Below are 27,625 nucleotides of genomic sequence, written 5' to 3'. Positions count from 1 at the left end.
TTTCAATGTTTGTCGTTGCTAACATTCCTGCAAGTGCGCGTCTGTGTGAACCTGGAGTTTAACGTTTAATGTTATTACTAAGAATTACTTGAATTAACTGGGTCCGTTAAAATTGGACAACCTGAGTCAATATATTTAAGATGCAGCTGAAACACATGAAATCTCTTCTGCCTCCTATGGTAAAGTCTGACTTAGATCTAAATCTATATCACCTACTTGATCTAGTGTAGTGATTATGATATCAATAAATATTATTAATTAATAATTAACTAGAATCTAGAATGTCTAGATGATATAGATCTAGCTAGATCTATATAATAAATAATAATACTAAGATCTATCTATATTCTATCTAATATTATAAATTATAGGATAGAGTGCAGAGTAAATAGTTTTAATAGTCTATAATCTATATAGATCTAGATCTAATTATAAGTATTTTATAAGTAATATATAAGTACTATAAGTAATAGACATCTACTAATGACTAGTGATTCTAGAATCTAGTCTTCTACAATTTAAATTCTATTCTAAAATCTTGAGTTGAGACTATAAAGACATTGACATAGAATATATACAATATAGTTTACTATAGACTCTAGATTCTAGATGACTAGAGTAAAGACTCCAGGAGAGTAGTTTTCTGCGTTGTAGTACACATACCACATAGAATCTAGTCAATCTAGACTAGATCTAAATTTTAGAATCATTTTAAAAAAAAATGATTTCATTGATTAGAAGGCCTTTAATCAAAATTAGAGTTGACATTGACTCGAATGATTTAATTTCGAATGAATTATAATAGAACTAATTATAAAATCTAATTTAACTGATAATATTGATATTTAAAGATTAAAATTTAAATTTTTTAAATAGAGTAGATCTATATTATATAAATAACAAATAAAACTTAATATAGGATATATATATATATATATATATATATAGGCCTATAGTAGGTATATATAGCCAATATAAGACATAAGACTAGAAAGTAGAATAACTTAATAAGAATTAGATTATATCATTATAATTAGATCTAGAATTCTAGATGTAGATCTAGATCTATTCCATAGACTCTTGATTAATTACTATTATGATCTATTTTTCTAGAGTAGATTTAGATTCTAGGTCTAGAGTATTCATCTATGTCTATATAGAATTATAGATCTAATAGAAGAACCACTTCTTGCTAACAACTTCTGCATTAAAGAGTCGCATAATATAAATAAGAAAGCCTCATTGTGCAGTTAAATTGCTGAACATTCTCACCCTCTAAAGCATTGCTTCTCATCTCATGGTTCTTTAGAGCTCAGCAGATATTCAACAGTTTTCTCTCATTTGCTTTTTTAAGCATTTTTGGTGGACTTCTTCAAATACAAAAACAAAACTTAATAAAATACTCAGAAAGACACAATGATAAAGGCACATTTCTCTTTCCATATATGCTAGGACAAATTTGTACAAATGCTCCTTCTTCCCTAGCGCTATTAGAGCATTGAATCAGTTGCCTGAGCTAGCCAGGAAAACCAGTGACTTGGCAGAATTTAGGTCATTGGTTAATATGCATGACGCGTAGGACGTAATTATCTTCTTTTTTGAAGTAACGTCTGTATTATATATAAGAAAAAAAGAAAGTTTAATAACCAGTGAAACAAACAGAAGTGTAGCTTTATACTTTTGAAACATTTCAAAACTCAATCATGTTTTGATTTTCAAACACATTAATTGTTTATAAATAGTTTTTTTTTAGAGATGTTGTTACAATACCAGTAAAAAAAAATAACTATTATAATCTAGAATGCTCAGACTGCCTGGACCAGATATAAAGCATCTGCAAAAAACTGTCATCTAAATGTGTTCTTAGCATGCTACTGTACGGCAGTGAGTCGTGGACAACCTACACAAAACAAGAGAGAAAACTAAACTCATTCCACTTGCGCTGCCTTTGAAAGATCTGAAACATAACATGGAAAGAAAGAGTTTGTAATATAGAGATCCTCAGGAGAATGGGCATTCCCAGCTTCTTTATGTTCCTCAGGCAATGCTGGCTTGGACATGTTTGCCAGATGGGGGACAATCACATCCCGAAAATCATTCTGTATGGGAAACCTGCGTGTGGCTCAAGAAAAACTGGTCGCCCCCACCTCTGTTACGTTGATGTGATAAAAAGGGATTCAAAATCAGTAAACATTGATACTGACCATTGGGAAGACATAGCCTTAGACCGCACTAGTTGGAGAGAGACTGTGACCAAGAAGACTATAGACAGCGGGAAAACATGAGCCTCGATTCTTGAAGAAAAGCGTGCCACACGGAAAATGGCCAGCTCCTCTTCCACCAAAACAAAAGCCACCTTGATGGGATGGGAGTGTCTCTCCAAAATAGGGCTCCACAGCCATATGAAAAAGTGTTCCAGATGAACCATAGTCGTTTCACAACTGAAGGAGGCCATTGAAAGCTGATGCATTGTAATTATTAACCCTAACCATCTTTAGTTACAGAAAATATTAAATAAAATTAATTCTATATAATTTTAAAAGAATTCATCAACTTCTTTTTTAAATCGCTGCGGCAGGCCAGTTAAAAAATGGTTGTAGAAAATTTCCTTAAAATTTTGCTAATTTCTATTCCCATCACTGCATTAGTCAATAATTATAAACTTGATTGATATAATAAGTTACTTAAACTTATAAAAATAAAAGTAATATATATGCCTCTTTCAGACCTGAAATCTATAGGCTATACTTTAGGATAGAGGTTGTAAACATAAGGTGACCAGACGTCCCAACTTTAGCGAGACTGTCCCATTTTGGACTGTCTGTTATGCTTTTCATCAAATATACCAGTGGGACAGCCAATGTCTCTATTTCATAAAAAAGTCAATTAATGTCACCCTTTAATTGTAAAATCTTTATTAATCTTTTGGACAAAGAACTTCAAAGTACTGCCTTGCAGTATTTCCTTCTTGATCCTTTTATTTTGTGTTCACTGCTTTGCTTTGGGTTGTTTTTCAGGATGGCGCTGCCAAAATTTGTGCTCTAGCATTTTCACCCAATAACCAAAAATTAGCAGTTTGTACTTCTGACAGAGTTGTTGTGCTGTTTGATGAGCAAGGAGAAAAACGTGACAAATTCTCTCTGAAACCTGCAGATTCAAAAGTATGCCCTAATTGGATGGTTTTTTATCTTGTCATGTTTTCTCATTTATTTTTTTAAATATTATGTAGATTATTCAGATTTCATTATATTTTTAAGTTAAAAACAATACTGTGTTTAAACATAGTGATTTTATTGATTTTTTTTTTTGTTTTGTTTTTTATTGTTGTTTGTTATAATGAAAAAAATGTTTTTGGTAGAAATCTTAAGAGATATAAAAAGGTTTTAGAATTAGAAACATTGTTTATAAAAGTGTTTTGTTTTGTTTTGTTTTTCAGTATGGCAAGAAAAGTTATACAGTTAAAGGCTTGGCTTTCTCTAGTGACTCAACCAAGATTGCCGTGGGACAAACAGATTATATTATTTATGTTTACAAAATAGGAGATGAATGGTAATAAATAAGTATCATTTTCATTTTAATATTGTGTGGGGATTGTTGCAGAGTCTCAAGTTCTGTTAAGGCTGGAATTTAGAATTTAGAAATAAAAATTTTCTTGCATCTGTAATGGTTACAATGAAATATGCTGAGAAACTTTTTGCTAGTTAATATTGGATGCTTTTTTACCTTTCCTATCCCTTAGTCTTTTGGACTGTTAGGGCACAATGCAAGATTCATTGACCGTCTTTCTCCATTCCTCTGTCTTTTGCCTTACCCAGAACCTCTTTCAATGGCAGGCCAGTCCATTCTTTTATGTTATCTGTCGGCCTATTCTTTTTCCTGGTACTGTTCCCTGAAGGAAGGTCCTTGCAAGCCCTGAAGATCTTGTAATAATGGCCATAGATTTTTAGCTTGCCTTTTTTTATGATAGTTAGCAGGTCGTCATGGGGTCCAATCGCTGCTGTAACCCTGTCTCTAATCTCTTGGTTTGTGATGCGGTCTTTGAATGTGATACCTAGGATCCTTCTGTAGCATCTCAATTCTATTGCTAGGATCCTTCTCTCTAGCTCTGCAGTCAGTGTCCAAGACTCACTAGCATATTAAAAAGGTGGCCATGACCAGTCTGATTTTGGTGCCGAGGGCTAAGCCTTTGACTTTCCATGTTATTTTAAGTTTTGAAAGGGCTTCTGTGAACTGTGCAATTTGGGCCAGTAGTTCTGGTTTTGTTCCCTCGTTTGAGACAATAGTTCCGAGTTATTTGAAGATGCCAATACTAGTCAGCTTTTCTCCTCCAATACAGATCCCCTATTAAAGCCCTGTTGGCTATTGGTAATAATATGTTGTTGTTTTTTCGGTATTTACTTTCATACCATATGCTGCAGAAGTCTTGTCAACGCAGATCACCAAGTCAGCTAGTTCTTCTTCTGTCCCTGCTAGGCCATCATCTGTGAAGCGCAAGTTAGTTATTCTTCTTCCTCCATGCTTACAGTACCTTCATAGCCCTCGAGAGCACCTTCCATTATCCGTTCAAAGAAGATATTGAAAAAGTGTTGGAAAAAGTAGGCAGACTTGTCTTACTCCAACTGTGGTTTTGAACCAGCAGTCCCCATACTCGATCGAAAGCTTTCTTGAAATCAATAAAGACATGGAAAAGATTCTCTTGGTGTTGAAGGTATTTACTAAACATCATCATACTCTGTGAAAAATACCTCCAACTCCAAATATCTCCAACACCAAGATATTGGATACAGAGAGAGAAAAAAAAACTGCTTTATAGATAGGATTGGTCAAAAAAAAAAAGAAGAAAAAAAGTTAATTACTTTTACTTATTTTGTTCTTTTTATTAGGCTATAGTTATTTTCTGTTCACAAATCAATTCTGAGATCATTTTTTTTTTAAATTGGATTAATCATGAATTTGTATTTGTATTTATGTAGGGGAGAAAAGAAAGTCATCTGTAACAAGTTTGTCCAACAAAGTGCAGTCACATGTTTAATCTGGCCACCTGATCAACCAATTATTTATGGTCTTGCAGATGGAAAAGTATGTATAATCATGTTACTATAGAAGTATTCTGATAATTTACATTGAATAAAGGATTACTAAAAATAACTATAGATGATTATTGAATCTAAAAAACCTTTTCAGTTTAAACTCTCTTATCACTTATTTGTTGCCCTTCTTCATGCATATAATGCTTGAACAACTAGGATTAATTCATGTGATTTAAGTTCCACATAACATTGTTATTAAGGTTCTAACTAATTAAATTACAGAGCTGAACTGTTGAATAGTCTAAGAAAAATAATCTAACAGATAGCTGAAATAAATGTTATTATCTGCAGGTTCGCTCAGCAAACATTAGAACAAATAAGTCATCAACTGTTTACAGTACAGAATCTTATGTTGTGTCTCTTACATGCAAGTTAGTTGTACTCTCCTATCTTTTTGAGTTTTTTTTTGTTTGGATGGGAATGATGAGTTTTTGGATGATTGTAAAATGAATGATATTTTTTTCGATGATAATAAACAATTTAACTTGTGCAAAATGTACTGTTTTTCTATATAGTCCATCTGGAAAAGGAATATTATCAGGTCATGCAGATGGTTTGGATGGGAATGATGAGTTTTTGGATGATTGTAAAATGAATGATATTTTTTTCGATGATAATAAACAATTTAACTTGTGCAAAATGTACTGTTTTTCTATATAGTCCATCTGGAAAAGGAATATTATCAGGTCATGCAGATGGTTCAATCATTCGTTACTTTTTTGATGATGAGGGTTCAGGTGATACACAGGTTAGTCAAGTTAAATTTTTAAAAAATATAGTTGACATGTAAATGTACCCACAATACTAAATTATGTAGGTTTTTTTTTTAAGCTGTAACTTGATTTTTTTTAAATTAAAACGTAGTTTATTACAACGAAATTGAAGAAATTACTTTTTTCTTTACTTCTGCTGATATTTAAAAGCATAACAAGGTGCTTTCTAATATCAATTGGTCTAAAAATAAAATATTGCAGCTATAACTTAAAATTGCAATTATTTTCTCTTTATTTTCAAAATTGAAAGGTAATTTTAAAAAATCCCAAGAAAAAAATGCTTATTTATTATTTTTCTTCTTTGTAATTGTCAGAAGAGTTGTGTTGAAAATTCTTGGAACTCTAGGCCTATCTGCCTGTCTGAACATCTACGCTGGCTGGGAGGGATCCAAGCAGTTTTAATTTTTTACATCCCTAATAGCTTTTTATGTCATTTTCTTATATTAATTTGGGCCATCAACTCAATTGAATGAAAAGGATCTCTTTCCTATATGTTTCTAAGAAAGCAATGAATGAGACTGAATGTTTCATGTACTTTCAGGGCAAAATTGCCACTCACCCATCTCCTCCTTATGCTCTGGCCTATTCTCAAAATGCCATTGTGGCAGCAGGCTGTGACAAAAGAATCCTTGCTTATGGCAGGGATGGACGTAGTTTCCAGCAGTTCGACTTCAGCCGAGATGTTGATGAGCATGAGTTTACTGTTGCAGTTTGTTCACCCAGTGGACAGAATGTGGTTATAGGGAGCTTTGACAAGTAAGTCATTAGTTAAGAGACCTTAAAATAGAAGTGTGATTTTATTTGAGTGGTGCTAATTACGTTTTTGGTAAAACTCTGTGCTTTCTTTGTTTAAGACTGCGGGTTCTGAACTGGAGCCCAAGAAGACAAGTCTGGGAAGAACCAAAACTCAAAGAGATCCCAAATCTCTACACAATCACAGCATTAGCTTGGAAAAAAGATGGCTCTAGAGTAGTTGCTGTGAGTCATACAGTTTTCTTTCAATGAGTAAAACTAAAGAAAACTCCCATTGTATACACCTTTTTTTTTTTTTTAAGAATTATCTATTTGAAACTATGTTGTATTTTTTTCATCTGTCATTATTTTCTTTTCATAGTTTGTATTTTTTTGTTTTTTTCATTTCCAGGGAACTCTTTGTGGAGGTTTGGAATTGTTTGACTGTTGCCTTAAAAGAACTTTGTATAAAAATAAATTTGAAATAACTCATGTTGGAGTTAGTCAGGTATGTAGGAATTCATTATACTTTAACAAATATTGTTTTAGTTTTTTTTTTTTTTTTTGTTCATCGTCATACTTCACAATACAAATTGTTATGTTAATATTTAATTATCATTTATGCTAAGAAGGAATTGTGGATGAGGGATAAAATGCTTGGTCACTATCTGAAACATTAACATTCTGATATTGTGAATGTGATTTTAGTTTAGATGGGTACTGAAACCATTAAAAGAGTTTGTCTTTTTTCTGGCCAACTGTTAGTAAAAAAAAAGTAAGGTATATTGACATAAACTTCTTATTCTTGAAGGTGCTTTACTTACATACTTTATTAACGATGTGTAATACCTTTACCACCTTTACCTACTCCTAGTCTGTTGAACCGTTATGGCACCACACAAGATCTGTTGATCATCTTTTTCCATTCCTCTCTGTCTTTTGCCTTGGATAGAATTTCTTTAAATGAATGGCCTGTCCATTCTTTTAATTTTGTCTCCCCATCGCTTTCTCTGTCTGCCTCTTCTTCTTTTTCCTAGTACTGTTCCCTAAAGGAAGCTCTATGCAATCCCTGAGGACCTTGTGATATGGTCATAGAGTTTAGGGCTGCATTTATTGCCAGTAGTTAGTAGCTCACTGTGGGGTCCAATTGCTGTATTAATAAATAACGTCTACATTGATCTTGTAATGTAATAGAACCTTTTAAAAATTTTTTTTAGTAACTAATATTTGCTATTGGCAACTTTTTCACAGGCTATTGTTAGAAATCTATCAAACAACACAAAAGTCATGCTTAAGTCTCATTATGGATATGAGATTGATGAAGTGAGAATCATGGGGAAAGACAGATATTTAGTGGCCCATACGTCAGACACACTTCTGCTTGGTGATATGCTAACATCTAGACTGAGTGAAGTCCCTTGGCAAGGCTCAGGAAGTGAAAAGTACTGCTTTGACAATGAAAATGTAGGTTAATCGTATTTAGAAATAATAATGTTCATGAAAGGTATTTACATATAATTTCTTGTAATTTATATTTAGTCACTCCTGAACTGCTTATTCTTTCATTGAACTCTAGGTGTGTATGATCTTTAATGCTGGTGAGCTGGCTTTGGTAGAGTATGGCGCTAATGAGGTTTTGGGTTGTGTCAGGACAGAATTCATGAATCCACATCTCATCAGGTACTGTTGTCTATTTTGACATTGTATGTGTAAATATTTATATTTGTGCCCTCAGTAAAAGATTGCTGTTAACGATCAATTATTCCTTCAATTATAGCGTCAGGCTAAATGAAAGGAAACAGAAAGGAGTTGAAGACAACAAAAAAATGGCTTATCTTCTTGACCTTAAGACTATTGCCATTAGTAAGTTCATTTTTTTTCTACTGACTAGTGTTGTTTCTTGTTATTGTTTGATAAGTTTATATTAGTTTTTCTGGTTATAATATGCATAGAATGTGATATTGTAAATCCCAATGCACTAATAGACTTCATTTTGTTTAAATATGTCTACAGTTGACATAATATCTGGATTGAATGTTGCACAGATCAGCCATGACAACAGAGTGGATTGGTTGGAAGTAAGTATTAAACAATATCCCAGCATAACCAACAACACTTTGTAGAGCTACTGAAAAGAACAGCACACTGCTTTCCATGGTACAGAATGGAAAAGATCTTACAACTTAGCAGCAAAAAAGCTTGTTAGACAAAATACTAAGAATTTAAAAAGAGTCAATTTTTTTTACATATTTTTCTTTTTTCCCTAAATAGAATGTATCCAAGACAAACATGTTATGTCAACATATCCCATACATTCACCCTTGAGTCTACATCACTTAGAGGAGTTTAATTAGACTTTTTTTCTGTTATTTTTTCCCTTTAAGTCTGATCTCCACTCTGCCATAGATCTTTCTCCAAATTAGCTCTCCATATTTTCTGTTTCTCTTGGCATTTTTGGTCCTACATTACATTCCTCCTTCAGGGACTTGCTCCAGGGTTTTCTTCTCTTTTTAGATCTTTATATATTTCTTATTTCTCTCAACAATTTCATTTATTTTGGTATTGTATCTCTGTGTTGAGTAAAAGCTTGTGTGATTTATTTTTTAAGGGCTTGATCTTTAATACTTATGAGATGTTAAATAGGACATTTATAAATAATACTCATTATTCATGGTCTATCAGTCTTTCTGCACAATTATCTTGTAATAGTTTCTCTGATGTCAATGTGCCCATTTCTAATTATACAATCCACTTAGTATTTTGATTTTACTTTTGATGATGTTTTAATGCTATTGACTTTATTAGATAATACTAAGTCTTGCTTAATTTCTTAGAGTAATCACTTTTCATGTCATTATTTGCTATTTTATAAACCCCATAGATTTGTATTTTATACATAGCACATAAAAAAAAATAAGTATCAATGTCTCTGTTGAATTCAATTGTACTTCACCTTCAGCTCAATGAAACAGGACACAAGCTTTTATTTAGAGACAACAAGCTGAAGGTTAGCAGAAACATTTTTACTTACAAACTATTCATTGATTTAAAAAGCAACCAATTAGATTGAATTGTTTAAATTGAATGTTTTCAATAATGGAATACCTCATGTCTACTAGATCTAGTTTTAATTCCCTTGGCACATTTACATGTATCTAGAACAATATACAAGTTCTTTTCTGACAAGCTTTTCAATTTGTGTTAACTGTATTATAGAGACGGGGCACGGTGGCTGAGTGGTGAAGCACTTGGCTTTCTATCCTGAGGCCCTGGGTTCAAATCTCTGTGAAGACTGGAATTATGAATTTTGGGATTTTTAGGGTGCCTAGAGACAACACAACTCAACTCTGATGGGTACCTGATTTAAGTTGGGGAAAGTAAAGATGGTTGGTCATTGTGCTGGCCACATGACACAATGCTTGTAAACCATTGGCCATAGAAACAGATGACCTTAACATCATCTGCCCCACAGATTGCAAGGTCTGAAAGGGAAACTTTACTTTTTTATTATGGAGACACCCATTTTTCTCAAAATGTTTAATTTAAATACTAAGTACCAATAAATCTAGTTAGTTTATTTATGCTGACTACTTACCTATATTTATTCCCCCTCTAGCTACATTTGTATGATATTGAAACCCAACAGAAGACAAGTATCTTAAACTACTGTTCATATGTACAGGTCAGTAATTGTTTTGTTCAACTTCTAACATTACTTATGCACAGAATCAGTTCATTTTGTTTTAGTTCTTGTATTAATAATTATATGTCTCATTGACCAGTGGGTACCAGGAAGTGATGTGGTTGTGGCACAAAACAGAGGGAACCTATGTGTTTGGTACAACATTGAGTCACCAGAAAGAGTGACCATGGTTCCCATCAAGGTTTGTATCACACTTAGATATTAACAATACATTGGGTTTAAGTTCAGGTTAAAAAAAGAGCAGACAAAACATCTAAGACAATAGAAAGCAACAAAAATGGGCTTCTCAAATTATTTATAACACATATATCTAGAATTAAGAACTCAAGTTACTTGAGACAGTAGTGCCTGTATCTAGAAAAAAACAATATGTGTATCTTGAGAATGTATCTAAAAATTGTAGAATGTATATCTTGAAATGTTATTATTTTATCTTTTATTAGTTTAGTATTTTTTAAATGTATGATTTATTTTATCCCTCTAACTTTAAAGTTTATTGACTTTTGTACTATTAGACATCCTGCAATATAAATTATGTAAAGATGGTGTTGAAAGAAAATAAGCACAATCTGTCTTCAACAGACATTGATTATTTTCTTTCCTGCTTAAAGGGTGACATTATAGATCTAGAGAGAAAGGAGGGACGTACAGATGTGTTAGTGAGTGAGGGTGTCAACACTGTAGCCTACACACTGGATGAAGGACTGATTGAGTTTGGTACTGCTGTGGATGACGGAGACTATGCTAGGTACATTCTCATGTTATTTTTTTTAAACAGGTTTTGAAAATGGTTGATTCTAATTTTTTTTTTTTTTTTATTTAAAAAATCTTTAATGTGAAAGATTACAGGCTTTTTTTTTTTTTTTTTTTTTTTTACACAAGGTGAATCCTGAAATGTATTTGTAAAAAAAATGTAATTGAAAATAAATATTCTGGCTGTAAGCTTATCCTTTACATGCTGCAAGTTTATAACTGATCAAAGATAAACAAAAACTAAAGTTGTAAATTGTATTTAGTTAAAATAGGCTGAAAGATTTGTGTATGTTTAACACCAATTAAGTTAAAACATTTGTCTTTTGTCTGTGGGAACCATGATTTTTTACCTTCCTTTGTTACAGAGCTGTTGCCTTCTTGGAAACCCTTGAAATGTCAGCTGAAACTGAAGCTATGTGGAAGACACTTAGCAAGATGGCTTTAGAGGAAAAACAACTTCACATAGCAGAAAGGTAATCTGGTGATTTCATTCATCAATCTAGTTTTTTTAAAGTTATATATATTATAGACTCCATGTAAAGATAAAAGATTATGATTCGTGGACTTGACACTTTTAACTACACAATCATTTACTTCTTTGTTGTAGATGTTTTTCTGCATTAGGCAATATAGCCAAAGCCAGATATCTCAAAGAGACATTAAGAATAGCAGAGGAAGTTTCCAAACAAGTGGTTAGTTGATTTGTTTTTAGTTTTGGCTTTTCAAAAAAAAGAAAGTTCTTTTTTTTAGCACATATATGTATAGTTAGTGTTTTGTTTGTATGTTTCTGATTGTGTCTATGCTTGATGTTTTAGGGAGGCGATGGCTGCCAGCATTACAAAGTTAGAGCGAGACTTGCTATATCTGAAAAGAAGTTTAAAGAAGCAGAGTATATTTATTTAGAAGGAGTAAGTGTGGCTTTAGGCTGTTGCATAAACAGTTAGTAAATAAGCATCAATATTTACAAGTGTACACTCCATCTTTACAAAATATACATTACAAAATCTGTTGCTTTTGTGTTACATACAAGAATTACTGTTTTGAAACTGTATCTAATTTTCATAAACAAAATTTATAATCAAGTATAAATTGTTCCATAGTAATTAAACTAAAAATAAGGTGGTTAAGACATTATATTTTGTTCTTGTAGAATCATGTGAATGAAGCAATAGAGATGTATCAAGAAATGCACATGTGGGATGAAGCTATAGAAGTAGCAGATGCCAAGGTACATTTTTAAGTCATTTTATTTTGAGCAATATACATTGTAACTAAATAACTGTAAATTTTATATCTTCCAATTTTTGTATTGAAGTGATGGTATGACATACAAATAGTTATTTTTAAAAAAATGTTTCTTGCAAGACAAGGTGTATGAATCTCTTTTTGTCTAATTACTTGATTAGTGTCTGATAATAATCAATTCTCTCAGTATCAATTTTTTTTTTAATAGCGGTGTCAAGAACAACATTGATTCACCAGAAAGAATGACAAAAAATGTTTTCATTTTATTTTTCACAATCACTACTCATTAGTCTCAAAGGAAAACTTGTATGTGTCATTATGTTTCAGAGTCATCCTGAACTAGAGACTCTCAAAAGAAATTATAACCAATGGCTTATGGAGACTGGACAAGAAGAGAAAGCAGGGGAGGTTAGTTACAATTATATATAACCATCCTTGATAAATTAGTTATAGCTCTAGGCATGCAAATAAGAGAGTATTTTGAATCACATTTGACATCTTTGTAACAGTTGAAAGAAAGAGAAGGAGATTATATGGCTGCCATTAATCTTTACATGAAATCTGGTCTACCTGCCAGAGCTGCCAGATTAGCAGCTAGTCGAGAGGTTTGTAAAATCTTTTTTGTTTTTCTTGATACTTAACCTTTTTTTTTTATAAGTGAAATTATTTTTTTTATGACTTTTTATTGTTCTCAGGAACTAATGAGCAACTCTGATTTGATTGCAAGAATCGCTGGTGCCCTCATTAAGGCTGAACTTTATGACAGAGTAAGGCATTAATCATTTAATGAAACACATTTGATTTTAAGATAATTCAACACTGTTACAATGTAATGGGCTTGGTAATACTAATAAATGTTTAAGAAGAAAGTTGATATATTGCTATACACCTAAAGATGGGATTCTGGAAAGTGCTGTTGTTGTTTTTTGGTCATTGTTATTGATACATATTTTTGATATTTTTCAAGACTATATCTACCTCAAACTTGTTTTTAACATCTCTATCTAGGCTGGAGATTTGTATGAGAAAATTCGAGACTACCAAAGAGCTATGGAATGTTTTAAGAAAGGCAAAGAATATAGGAGAGGTGCAGTTACTGACATCATGATGTATTCTGTTTTAAAATTATTGTCTTGACCTAGAAGTACTTGTGTTATTTTTGTTATATTCAGAAAGATTTCATACATTGTCTAGTGTGACAAACAGCAATACTCTTCTTTGGAATTATGTAGACTTTTTTTGTTGCTACTATAATGGAACTGTGGTTTTTATTACTTAAGTTTCTTTTAAACCTGTATTTAAATGAAAATCTCACAAACGCAATAATTAAGTATTTATAAAATTAATCTATACAGAATAATATCTCTTTATCAAATACTAGCCATCACCAGGCAATTTAAAAAATGTTTAAGCTGTTATATATTTATATCAATTTAGCAATTGATTTGGCTCGACATGCCTTCCCAAGTGAAGTAGTGAAATTAGAAGAAGAATTTGGTGATTATTTGGTAACTCAGAAACAGTTGGATGCAGCCATTAACCACTTCATTGAGGCAGGGTAAAAAAAAAGTTTTTTTATTTGACTTCAGCCTGGGCAATTTTTTTTTTTTTCCATAATTGAAAAAAAAGAAGTTTTTACTATTTACATTTTCTACTTTGTTTTAGGGTGTTATTAGAACTATGTTTCTATATATTTCTTATCAGTGCAACAACAAAAGCTGTGGAGGCAGCTATCAATTCCAGACAGTGGGCTAAAGCTGTACAGATTCTGGAAATCCAGGACTCAGCAATGGCTGCCAGATACTACAAAAAAATTGGTGAACATTATGCTTCCATTGGAGAATATGAGGTAGGAAGTCTCAGTCTAGAAGTGGCATTGAGCTGGAATTATTTTTCATTTGTATCTGCATACCAAACTGTAGGTCCTAGAATTATGTATAAATATTGTGCAACTATTCAATATAAAGTCACGTTGGAACAATTTTTAATTCATATATACTTTATAAAATATATCTTCTATTATTCTATATTACTGATTTTTTTCTTTTATGAAAATTTCAACCAGAAGAAAAAATTGCAAAGTAGCAGTAAATAATATTTAATGGTCATTTGTTGTTGTTTTTTTTTTTTTGCTTGTCAGCTAATTTTGATGATTTTCTAATAAATGTATCTCAAAGTCAATCAATTTTAATGGAAATATGCAAAGATTTGTTGAAAAACTAATGACTTTTTGTTGCTTTCGCCAAAAAAAATCATTTTCATGTCATATCAAAAAATATATTATTTTGTCTATTTCATATTAACTATTTTCATTTAGAATGCAGGTACCTAGATCTTAAGTATTTTGTTAACAAATGTCTCTCAGTGCTCATAAAGGCCACGACTATTTTGTTCCCAGTTAGCAGAAAAATTCTATGTTGAAGCTGGGTGTACAAGAGATGCAGTAGATATGTACAATAAAGCTGGCAAGTGGGAGCATGCACACAAGGTGAGAACTTTTCATGAACGTCAAGATTTTTCTCTGTGTTGTATAAAGTTTTTTTTTGTTGTTTCTCTCTATTTATACATTTTTTTTATTGCCTATCAAATTTTTAAGAAGTCCAAATAGTTACATTTGCAATTAATTGACACTTAACCTTTGGTATAAACAATATAAAGCTTTTGAATTTTGATTAAAATTAATGTATGTAAAAAAAAAAAAAAGTAACCACTAGATCTATATCTGTTTTTAGCACTGAAATCAGATGACATAAGATAATAAAAAAGAAACTTATAACTCTTCCTATAATATATAAATATAAAGAAGTAAATAAATTATAACATAAAGGAACTGAAGCAATCAATGGCCCATTGTATAGAAATGTGTACTTAGGCCAAATCACTAAACAGGCTAAAAATGGTTAGAATATTTGCTCATTTGTTTTATTTGTACATTTGTTCTAGCTTGCTGCAACCTACATGAAAGGTGAGGATGTCTCCAACTTATATATAGCCCAAGCTAAACAACTGGAGGAGGAAGGAAAGTTTAAAGAGGCAGAGAGGTATTTGTGGGGACTTCATCCTGGCTACTAGGACTAGAATAAACTTTTTTCAGGTAGAATTATAGCCTAGCGGCAAGGAGACCCATATGGTCTTTTCAGACCAGCTTAGATGTCATCTTGCTGGCAAACAGATGAACATTTGGCAGAAACTGGTTTCTGAAAGGAACAATCGGAAAACATAACTTCAAGATAGGAAAGCTACAATTAAAATAATTTTAATAAACTTCTAGTAGGCAACAGTTTTGTCTCCTTTGGATGTGGCAAACCTATAATAATAATAATAATAATCTTTATTGTCCGTATGGAAATTTGTTTTACAATTTGTGCATTACACCAAACAAAAAACATTATAACTATAAGAATCCAAAATGTACATTCACACCAGACTCACTCATAATTTACACGTGACAAAGTTTATATCAGATTGTTTCTATTTAATGACTTAATTGCCAGGGGAACAAAAGAGTGTTTGTGTCTGTTTGTCTTTGCTATCATTGTCTTGTATCTCTTTTGTGATGATAAAATCACAAAATCCTGACACAAAGGGTGATTCTTTATTTCTAGGATCTTGTTAGCTTTTTTATAGATGTTTGTCTCAAACAGCTGCCCAAATGGGGTTTGTTTATTGCCAATGATTTTACCAGCAGCATTTAAGGATTCTATAAAGTTTATTTTTAGTGCTCAGATTGCCATACCATGTTAATGATACAATATTGTTTGGAAATATGCTTAATGAACCCTAAAACATTATACTACTGCCTCACTTAAATAATACTTTCTCCAAAGAGCAGTAACAGCAAAACTACAAAAGTTTACAAACAGACATGAGTTTGAACTGTCAAATAGTAGTATTGAGAATTCAGTATAAAGGTTATTTCAGTTAGAGTGCAGTTAGTTGGGTGCAATGAATCAAGCAGTCTATTGAAGTCTGTCAAGAAAATTACTTTTAACCTATAAATGTCTATAAATTTACTTTTATTTTTATAAATTTTTACTAGGGCATATTAAAAAATGTTGATGGTTTTTGACTCAAAATATGTGTAAACTAGTTGAATCAGAATTTGTTCTCCATTGGATATAATAATAAAAAAGGCTCATAGATTCTATTATATTATCATAGATAATATTAAGAAGATACATTTCAAACTTGACATTCTCTATGAAACCAGACTTTATGTTGCTGTGGAGGAGCCTGACTTGGCCATTACTATGTACAAGAAACAGAGAATGTATGTGGACATGATACGGCTGGTCAAGTTATATCATGAGAATCTGGTCACTGATACACATTTACATTTGGCAAAGGTAAAATAGTGTTCTTTTTATATGTAGCTTTCGAAAGTAAAATTAGCAAAGTCTTTTCTTTTCGGCCTATACCTTGTACTACAAGTTTGTCTCCCAACATTCTGCATGCATGTAGGCTTGGAATCTGAGTGTTTTTAAAATACTTTACTTCCAAACTAAGGGCTTAATATTCAAATTTTCTTGAAGGCTAGACACTTGTGATACAGAATTGTGATTAAGCTACATTTTCTACATTTAACCTAGGAACTGGAAAGTGAAGGAAACTTCAGACAAGCTGAGCATCACTTTCAAGAAGGAGGAGATTGGAAGGCAGCAGTCAACATGTACAGAGCACAAGATATGTGGGATGAAGCTTACAGAGTAAATGCCTTTAAAACATTTATAGTTTCATCTTTTTCATCATCCATCCATCCCAGTGGCACTACAGCCCATGGAGGGCTCTGGCCTGCTTCAACATATCCTTCCATTCAGATCTCTCCTGGGCCTTTCGTCTCCACGCACTTACCCCAAGCTGTTGCAGATCTGCTTCTACATCATCAATCCATCGCATTCGGGGTCTGCCTTTGGGTTGCCATAGATTTTCCTCAGAATTTTTGTTCCCAAGTATTAGTAAATTTTCAGATGTCTTAGTCGGTGTCCAGGTCTCATTTGCATACATTGCTGCTGGTCTTATTATGGTTTTGTATATTATTTTCTTGGTTTTTCTTGATATTGTTCCTCTTAAGTAAATCATGGGTGCTATAAAATGCTCTGTTGCCTCCTGCTATTATTTCCTTTATTTCTTTTAGTAGGTCATTTTTAAAATCAATTGTTCTTCGTAGATATTTGAAAGTTTAGACATTTTCAAATTCGTGGTCTTTGAATTTGATATATTGTCCCTCTGTTTGATTATCTCTTGTCATCTTTTAGATTTTTTTTTTCAACAACTGTTAGATTTCATCTAATTTCTATAACTATTATGTAATCAGGTGGCCAAATCTCAAGGTGGCCCGCCAGCAGCTAAACAAGTGGCTTACTTGTGGGCTAAAAATCTGGGTGGTGATTCAGCAGTAAAACTTTTGAACAAATTTGGTCTCCTAGAAGCTGCAATTGATTATGCAGCAGAAAACTGGTAGGTTCCTTTTTATTTGTAATAATTACTAAGACATTATAGATTAAAATAAATAAATAAAAAATTAAATAATATAGCAAAATAGAGTCATGAGACTTAACACTAATGAATACTTTATACTAGAGTATTACCATTGGTAAAATTACTCAACTGAAAGACACTCCAGGATAGAAGAACAAGTATTTTATATGCTTAAAAGATCAAGTATAACTCTGTTTTTTTAGAGTTGTTTTTTAATGTTAAAGTAACTGTTAAAAATTTTTCTTCTCAGTGCTTTTGATTTTGCTTTTGAATTGTGCACTATTGCCATGAAAGAAAAGTTACCAGATGTTCATCTCAAGCATGCTATGTATCTGGAAGATGAAGGCAAATTCCATGAAGCAGAACAAGAGTTTGTTAAAGCCCAGAGGCCTAAAGAGGCTGTCCTCATGTCAGTGTTTTTTTTTTCTCTTGTATTTTGGAGTAGTATAGAAAATGTAAATAATAAACAATATACATATTTGTGCTCTTTTCTTCTATTGCAGGTATGTACATAACCAAGACTGGGACTCTGCACAGCGTGTGGCTGAAGCACATGATCCAGATTCTGTAGCTGACGTGTTGGTTGGACAGGCTCGATTTGCTTTTGAAGAAAAAGATTACTCTAAGGCTGAATCCTACTTGTTGAGAGCACAACGCCCAGAGCTTGCTATAAAATTTTACAAGGTAGAAATATCATTGTCCTCTAGATATTTTACAGTTTGGGAGTCCATAAAGTCTTAGAACATTTGCAAAGTGCTAATCTGATGACCAGGTTAATACAAAGTTGTATTTAATTTGGCTTGTAAGTGGTCTGAAATAATGCACTATTCAATATTTCTTTTACATTTAACTAGGACTCTGGCATGTGGTCAGATGCTCTTCGTGTATGTAAAGAGTATCTGCCTCATAAACTTCAACAATTGCAAGATGAATATGACAGAGAAGCTGTTACTAAATCTGGCAAGTAAGTGTAGCTTCTCATATATTTAGTGTATAGTTATTGAAATCATTAGGTTTTATTCTGTTGCTGTTTAAAATTCATCTTTAATATTTGGTCTTTTGTTTGCATCAGGTTGTTGTTTTGTTTTTTATAATTTCTTTTAAATCATATATAATCTTATGGTTAAAAAGGCTTAATTTTTTTTTAATTTAAATAATATTTAATTTTGAGCCCACTAAGTTACAAATAAATTAGATGTATAATTCCAATCGCTACTTATGTCTCAGTAAGGCACATATTGATGGAGGGTAAGTCCATGCTTAAACACTCAACTTTTGCTTTTTTAAATAATAGGTTTGTGTGTGTGTGTTTAGAGCTCCATTTTCTTATAACATTTAAATACCGGGTAAGATATGTCTGTTCATAATCTTTCAATTCACAAATGACCAATTTACCATCCATCTTTTTTAAACTGTCATTATATCACTTTTTATTGTTTATAATTAGATAACTTAAAGTGCTTTGAAGGGGTTCAAAATTGAGTGAAAAAAATTGTCAGAAATTAGGCTAGACAAACTAACCTACAATCCTTTATTATAACTATATCATTGTATACAATTTTATAACATTTTTTTATTTGAATAGAAGCACTTTTTTTTCTTCATTAAAATGTTTGTTGTTTTTAATTTGTTAAAACTTATAAAGACAATTTGTTTGACCTAATATAGATTCTTCAACTAGACTAACTCTCTAGATTTTTACTCTACTTCCATTCACTTGACAAAGAAAAATAAGTAGCATCTAATTCTCAAATTCGGCTATTTTGAAAGAAATTTGGTTAATCATATAATGTTAGATAGATCTATATAATAACAAAATGTGTGCTTTCTAATAAAAAAATGTTAATGCTTTTTTGTTTATATTTTTTGCTTATTCATACAATTTTGCAATTATGACAACACATTTCTTACTTTTTGAAGTGATTAATGCTGTAAAGAAAAAAATATTTCTAATGGTCATGATAAATTTAGAGTGCTTTTGTTTTTAATTTTGTCATACAACAAATAATTGTATATACATCTACATTTAAACTACCATAAAACATGTATATGTGGCAAACAGTCTGTGAGGTGGTTGTTGTGCAACAGCTCAGTGATAAGTACTCCACACAATAGCTATCAGGTACCCATTAGATAGGACTTCACTTTGGCAGTCCTGCCTCTCCAACAACTTGGAAACCTTAATGTAAATATGCCAGACAAGCTTGACATGCTCTAGATCTAGTACTATGTACGCTCTAGATCTAGTACTATGTAGGCTCTAGATGTAGTACTTTGTACGCTCTAGATCTAGTACTATGTACGATCTAGATATAGTACTATGTACATTAGCGACCAGAATTAACATGCCATTGATCTTGTGTTGTGACATTTCTTTATGGCAGAGGTGCTGAAGCTATTGTCAGGCAAGCCAGAGAATGGGAATCCTCAGGTGAACACCAGAGAGCAGTAGAGTGTTACCTGAAAGTCACACCTGACATGGTACCTGATGTTAAGATTGTGGAAAAATGTCTAATGAAGGTAAGCTTGCCTTATTTATTATAATTTTATGATTGAAATGTAACAAATTCAGTTAAAAATGTTTCCCCTAAAGTCACACATAAGTAATACTATTTAATCCCTTCATTAAATAGCTTTGATTAATAGTAAAAAAAAAACAATAGCATGAAATAAAATTAGGATTTGGTATATGTAAACATATACTGGATGTGAAATGTGAACTCAGTTGATGTTGGTTGATTTAACATTTGGATATTTTAATAAACAGATAACATTTACATTCACTCAGATACAGTATTACTAGAAATTCTTCTCTCTGTTCTATTTCTATAGGCTGGCGATATTGCTATTAAATTTTTAGATAACCAAAAAGCTCAAACAGTTGTTCAAGTGGTCGGTCCTAGGCTTGCTGAGATCAAATGTTATTCAACGGTAAGACTTTCAACTTATTATTGTATTTTTTTTTTATTTTATTTTTTTTTATTTTAATGATTATATTACTTGACTTAATGAGTTTCTTGTTTAATTAAAAGTAGTATTTCTGATTGAAAGGAATAATTTTTGTTCCTAGGCAGCAGAGCTATATCTAAGTATTGATATGGTAAAACAAGGTATAGACATGTTAATTACAGCTGGGGACTGGAATAAAGCAAAAAAAGTGGCTAAAGAAATGGATCCTAGGTATGAGAAAATGGTTAAGGCCATAACATTATTTAATAAAGACTTCAATTCAAACATAATGTAATAACTAAAGAACATTTTTTTGAAATAACATTTAGGCTTAGTATTTTTAGAAAAATGTGTATTTGTGGAATTCTGTCAATCTTAAAAAGAGCAACATTTTGTATTAATTCTTTCACGTCAGATTTGAAAATTATGTTGATGAAAAGTATAAAGAGTTCTGTAGGAATCAAGGCAAGGCAGAAGATGTGAGTTATCTTGAAGCCTTAATTTAAAATAGTTGTTTTTTCTAAGTCATTTTTTTTAAACTTCTGTTCATTTGACACATCCACTCCTTTGTTTCAGTTGGCAACTGTAGATGTGATTGGAGCTCTAGATATGTTTGCTGAGAAAGGAGAATGGAGTAAATGTATGCAGATAGCAGCAGAACAGGTCAGATTTGTTTGGAATTGATGAAACTTTTCCTTTGGTCATAGACATACAAACTATCTGTATATGTGTACCTGTTCAATTTTTGTTTTCATAACTTGTTTATAACCAGCCAAACATTGATCATGTACATTAGATTATATTCTCACATTTTTTATTTTTTTTTTGCTTTTAAATTTTGGATTAAAATTCTTGCTATATACATTTGTTAAATTTGCTGATAATTAAACTTGAGCACCAACTTTAGATAAGCTTTTTTTTTTTAAATATATTTTTTTTTTGTATACGTATTGAATCAATGCATTAAATGGCAAGGTTTTAGAAGAATAAGCTACTTTTGATAGAATTGATAATGGTTCTGTTGTTTTTACATAGTCATTTATTGATAATTTTCCCTAGAATCCTAAAGTTCAACAGAAGTATGTGGCCTTGTATGCTACACATCTTATTAAAAGCAATAACTCATTGGCAGCACTGGAACTTTATGTGAAGTATGGAGCACCAGCTAACTCACAAGTACAAATTTAGTTCTATATTTGTTATTTCATTTCAATATATAATTTTTAGTCATTTACTTTTGCATTATATTGATTGTTTACATGTGCATATATATATATATATATATATATATATATATATATATATATATATATATATATATATATACCGGTACTATAAAGTAGAATGTAAGGCGTATGGATGGATGGATGTGCCGAATGATCAAATTAACATTCAAATTGGTTTTTCTAAAGCATTTTTCATACATTCGTTCGCTAAAGCTGCGAAGCCATATTGAGATATATTCTAATAGTTTCATTCATGAATCGTGTAATCTAATAAAAAAGATCACGCATGCGCAGACCGAAATGTTATATGAATCTCTCTTTTCCTAGGTCTAATTCAACTCTAAGATGATATAACTTCTCTTCGCAAAGATAGTTTAATAATTAAACACATGAATATACTAATTATAGTCCATTCATCTCAGGTTTTAATCAAATTAACATTAAAAAAAATTTCTAAAGCATTTTACATACATTTGTTCGCCATTAGTGCAACTCTATTCTTGATATCGCGTGCTTCTAAATATAGATCTATACACAAGCCAATGTTTTCATTAAAAAATCTGATTCAGGTCAATTAGCTATTTTTAGGTCCATTCATAATATTTTTTTATTCATGAATTCATACATTCGCTTTACTTATAACATTATTCTTTTCTTTAATTGTTGCTAATGCACTATATCAGTGACTTTATCAGCAATGCGCAAGTTAAGACCTGCGGGCAGCTGGTAATATCTGTCTAGTATAAATATATTTATATACATATATATATATATATATGTGTGTGTTTATCTTTAGAATTATAACATATACAAGAGAATTTTCAATGACATTCTGACAAAAAGGGAAATGAGCAAACCTGAAGCTTACAGATCTTGGGCAGAGTTACGTGACATGCTACATGATTTGGTAAGATAAATCTTGGATCAACAGTTTTATTCATTTCAAAATTCTGAAACTTTTTTGTTTTTGCTTCTTCTGCCTCTTTTAAGACCTCAACTACACTTTTTTTAAATGTTGATTATGCAATTGCTAGAGAAACAGATTAATAGAGTTTGTTTGTTGCACTAAATTAACAGTGTGAGAACATTAGTAAGACATCTGAAGCTAATGGCCCCCAGCATGAAGAGTTTGAGAAGATGTTGCTGATTGCCCATTACTACGCCACTAGATGTGCTGCCCAAGCCCAACCTTCCCTGGATAGCATTGCTGGCAAGCTCTCTGTCTCTCTCTTACGTCACACTGACATTATCCCTGCCGATAAAGCTTTCTATGAAGCTGGAATGGCTTGCAAGGTACATTGTTTCTAATTGTTCTCAAAATGCAATCATCAATTCATGCTCTAATAAATGTTTATTAATAAAGGAATAATATTAGATTATAATCAATGGGAATATAGAAACAAATAGTAATATGGAAGAAGGGGAAATTATATAATGTAATTATCTTCTTTGGCATCTAATGGACATCCTTAAGATAATAGGAAGTCAAAAATCTAGTTTGTAGTTATAAAATAATACCTGTTTTATATTTATATTTCTTATTGCTCAATAGATCATCATAAAAAAGTGACTTTGATCAAAAACTATTTACTTCACTTAGATTTGAAGTGTATAGTACATTTTTAATTGCCAAAAGGTGTCTAAAGAGAGACTCCAATCATCTCAACCATTGGCATGGGCTATATGGTTTTTAATTAGGTTTGATACATATGTTTTAAATTGCTTTCAGCTTAATGATGTCTAATTCATATATTACTTTAAAAAAAAATTTATATATAAAATATAATATTTTATATTATATTCAGGCTCTAGGCTGGGAAAATATGGCATTTGTATTTTTGAACAGATATTTGGATATCAGTGAGGTAACTAGTTCGTTTTTTTTTTTAGCTGTATAGCTAAATTTGTGTGTAACTCTAATAATACCCAATGTATTTCGGAAGATAAAAATACATGTTGATATAATAATACCAAATGTATTTGTATAAGTAAATGTATATATAGCTCTAATTATACCCAATGTTTTTCTGCAGATAAATATGCACCAATAATACTGAATGTAACTGTCCATGTTGCCCTAATAATACCTAATGTATTTTGTTGGTATTGTTTATGTTGAATCCAGCATTAGTATTGAAATCCACAATTTCATGTTACTTTTAGAGTTAAGAATGCAGCTTACAGTAAAGACATAATGGACATGGTCTTGGAGAAAATGTTTAGGTCTCCATGTTAACAGCAAGGCAACATAAATTATGAGCAGTTTCTAGTGTTCATCCTGATCTTGGTGGACCACTATTCTATAAGGTCCAAAATCTTATTTACTCAACAAATAAAGTCATTTTAAAAAATAGGAGGGTGCATTGATTTGGATGTCCTGAAATAATGTCAACTGGTTACTGCAACCTTTTGAAAAATCAGAAATCTTCAGACCATAAAACAATTGTTCCTACCTTAAAACTACACCTTTAAAGAAGTCCTTATTGAATCATTGACGTCACTAATTAAGTCATCAAGATTGCTAATGAAGAATTTGTAGTGCCATTTACTTTAATCATTTTTGAAATAGTCTTTTTAAAAGTTGAATTTGAATGTAATTAAGTGTCCTTCATTTGCATAAACACAGAGACAACTCTGGGTAGCTGGGAACAATGAACAGAAGTTAACAAGGATTAACCCTGTTCATCTATAAGGCTAAGTGCAAGAAAGACATATTCAAATAATATTGCCTGACAATGATGCTTTGAAGAAGGTGTCAGAAAACTTAGGACAAATCTTTTTGTCCAATGTGACATAGCTCAACATACAACTAACAATATTGTAACATTAATTTAATACTAATGTGTGTATAATATATTTATTTAATATATATCATATATCTTATATTACAGATTGTTACCTCCCCAGAATGTTATGTTTAAATTTCACTAGGCTAATAATTGTTTCTATTTTAATTAAAAGGCTATGGAAGAAGGGACACTGGATATGCTTGACCACACTGATTTTCAAGAAACAGACATTCCTTTTGAGATCCCAATTCCAGAGAAGCCATTCTTAACTGTGAGCTTATAGAAAGAATTTTGGATTTTATAAAAGAAGTTTTTTTTCTATAGAAATGAGTTTCTATCAATTGTTTTTTCCATCATTATTTTTTTCTCATTAGAAATACATGTTTCATTGTTAGGGAGGTCAACATGAGGAGGTCAAAGAGTGGGTGTTAGCTGTGTCAATGGATCGCCAGGTGGAACAGATTCTTCCCAAAGATGAGAGAGGCACATATGAAGCTTCTCTAGTTGCAATGGAAACTGGCATTAGGGCTCTCCCCTGTGTGGTTACTGGTATGTGGTAGCTCATTTTACGCTGATTATATATAGATCATCTCCCTTATTAAATTAAAAATTTACTTATCTAAATTAGTCCAAAGCCTATCTTCCAGAAATGTTGTCATTATGTTCATTAATTTTTTCCATGTTAAAATCATTGGTTGATTATAATGAGTATATTTTAATTTAATTTTTAAAATCTTAATTAATTAAATAAGACCTTTGCAATTATTATTAGATATTAATCTCTTCCTTGACAGACTTTATATTAATATAATTACAGTTATAAAGAGATTGTGTATTTAAAAAAAGCATTATTGGCTTTATATTTTATCACAAGGTATTGAATCCAGTTCTTTCATATCCTTTTAGAAAATTTTCAACTGGATTTGGTGTTTCATTGTTGACAATAAATCTAATGTCATTTTTTAAAATCCGGTTTTAGTATTTTCTTTAAATCCATCATCCCAGTGGTGCTACAGCCCAAGGAGGGCTCTGGTCTGCTTTATTACATCTCACCATTCTGGTATATTTTAATGCTTTACAGCTCCATGCCTGGACTTTAAGCTGTTGTAGATCTGCCTCTACGTCATCAAGCAACCTGATCTGCCTTTGGGGCGCCTGACTTAAAACCCACTATTATTTGTTGTCTGTAGATCTCTCAGACAACTGTGCTACTGTGGACTACATATAGCCTAAAGAGTAGTATATATGCTATATCCGAATCTCTATCTTATGAAATGCTTTGTGTGATTGAAACGGACAGAAATCTGAGCTGGGTCTGTGGAGTCACATAAAATATTGATCTTATTTTTCTGACTTGGACAATTGTCATAACAGAAGTTCTCATGTCATGCGGAAAAATCTCAGCATTTATTCTATGGAAACTTTAGTGATTGATGTCTTATAGTTTAACTGGAGGTATCTCATGTTTTGTTGCTAAATGTTTGGGCAAGTCATCTACACATAATGTCTAAATACACATTTTTTTTTGTGTGTTTATTTATCCCCAGGCTACCCTGTATTGAGGAATAAAGTGGAGTTTAAAAATCCAAATAAAGTAGCTAACAAAGAAGACTGGAATAAGTTGCTCATGGCTACCAAAGTAAACATCATTGCTACAATTATTTATTATTCTTTTTTTCTTTCTGGTTTTGTGAGAAACTTCAAAAACAATTAATACACCTCAACAAAGACATGCATAAATAACACAGCATCCACTGTACATGGGTAATACATTCAGGTTAAGAATAAATTTTAGATTACAGTTTTGTACATAAGTAACATTTGGTTGAATGTTAGCACTAGCTAAGATTTTAATTCTTATCTAGACTTTAATTCTTTAGAATTTTTATGGAAGAGTCCTTTTGCACTAGCAGAAATGTGACATAACTGGGATAAGCGCACTAGCCTTGTAGAACATTAGACAAATGTACAGATGAACTCTACAGATCCTAGATCTCAGAAAGAAACTATAGGTCTTTGTGACCAAGACCTATCATTATAGAAAGTCTTAACACTGACCTGCAATGATGCAACCTGTGGGCAGTTTAGACCAATAACTCGTTCCCACGTCATTGGTTGTGACATTGTTGTTGAGGCCTTCTATAATGATTGGTTTTGGTGTGACTTAAAAAATATGTAGACTTTGATTGGTCATGGTGTGTAGACTTTGATTGGTCATGGTGTGTAGACTTTGATTGGTCATGGTGTGTAGACTATAACTAAGACTTGTTTCATTCCTTCATCAGGTGTCTCACAGCTCAGAGCTTCAGGATGTGCTCAAATTTATTGGTACTTGGTGTGGAGCCAATCCTAACTTCTCTTTCCAGTGATGCTCTGTTCATCTTATGTAACTGTGACCCTTGACCATTCCATACTTATTTTTTTTAATGTTATGTTTTTGATTTGTTAATCTTTTTAAAAGCTAAGTTGATCTTATATTTTTATAGCTCAGAATTTTATAATGCCTCTTGTTACTTTGAAATATTTTTAGAATAGTTTTTTGACCATACAATCTGGAATAATGGAATCTTTGAGATAACTTAATTTATAATTGTTTTGTATTTTCTGTAACTGTGATGTCAATGAACTTGTCTTTGACTAAATGTTCAATTTGTGTCCTTACAAACAGATCTGAAACTTGTCTGTGATAAATCAATCCGTCCTAAGCACAATGACATTTAAGCTTTGTCATTGTACAAATCTTTTGTAAATAAAATGAGATTTTTTTGTTTCTGGGATCTTTCTGTACATGCAACCAATGAAATAAAACAAGAATTATTTTTTTTTTACGCATTTAATTTGTTTACATCTAGCCAACAGTTGTTACTAGAATTGTGTTTATTTACTA

The 27,625-nt window shown here is 31.6% G+C and overlaps 1 protein-coding gene across 2 annotated transcripts; it reads left to right on the top strand.

The window, feature by feature from the left end:
- The first annotated feature begins 13 nt into the window (after window positions 1-13).
- LOC106067536 (intraflagellar transport protein 172 homolog) lies at window positions 14-27,557 on the top strand. 2 transcript variants are annotated; one of them, XM_056029313.1, is made up of 49 exons: window positions 14-179; window positions 3,018-3,161; window positions 3,437-3,549; window positions 4,974-5,079; window positions 5,382-5,461; window positions 5,751-5,838; window positions 6,405-6,619; window positions 6,718-6,841; window positions 7,008-7,103; window positions 7,847-8,059; window positions 8,172-8,275; window positions 8,373-8,458; window positions 8,609-8,673; window positions 9,555-9,602; window positions 10,212-10,277; window positions 10,378-10,479; window positions 10,910-11,046; window positions 11,417-11,524; window positions 11,659-11,743; window positions 11,867-11,959; window positions 12,202-12,279; window positions 12,624-12,704; window positions 12,806-12,901; window positions 12,992-13,063; window positions 13,305-13,383; window positions 13,734-13,854; window positions 14,001-14,145; window positions 14,695-14,784; window positions 15,240-15,337; window positions 16,507-16,642; window positions 16,886-17,002; window positions 17,611-17,753; window positions 18,025-18,183; window positions 18,278-18,458; window positions 18,629-18,738; window positions 19,002-19,022; window positions 20,159-20,294; window positions 20,607-20,705; window positions 20,845-20,954; window positions 21,139-21,202; window positions 21,300-21,386; window positions 21,783-21,899; window positions 22,746-22,856; window positions 23,027-23,242; window positions 23,755-23,814; window positions 24,911-25,009; window positions 25,134-25,287; window positions 26,286-26,377; window positions 27,024-27,557. In XM_056029313.1, exons 1-49 carry the CDS (start codon window positions 141-143, stop codon window positions 27,105-27,107), a joined length of 5,268 nt encoding a protein of 1,755 aa, XP_055885288.1. In that variant the 5' UTR covers window positions 14-140; the 3' UTR covers window positions 27,108-27,557. The 2 variants fall into 2 exon arrangements, with proteins under 2 accessions (XP_055885288.1, XP_055885289.1); XM_056029314.1 differs by lacking the exon at window positions 19,002-19,022.
- Window positions 27,558-27,625: the final 68 nt, after the last annotated feature.

The sequence above is a fragment of the Biomphalaria glabrata genome, chromosome 5 (assembly GCF_947242115.1).
Source record: "Biomphalaria glabrata chromosome 5, xgBioGlab47.1, whole genome shotgun sequence".
Lineage (NCBI taxonomy): Eukaryota > Metazoa > Mollusca > Gastropoda > Planorbidae > Biomphalaria > Biomphalaria glabrata.
Note: the sequence above shows the minus strand (reverse complement) of the source record. Positions and strands in the feature narration are given on the sequence as shown.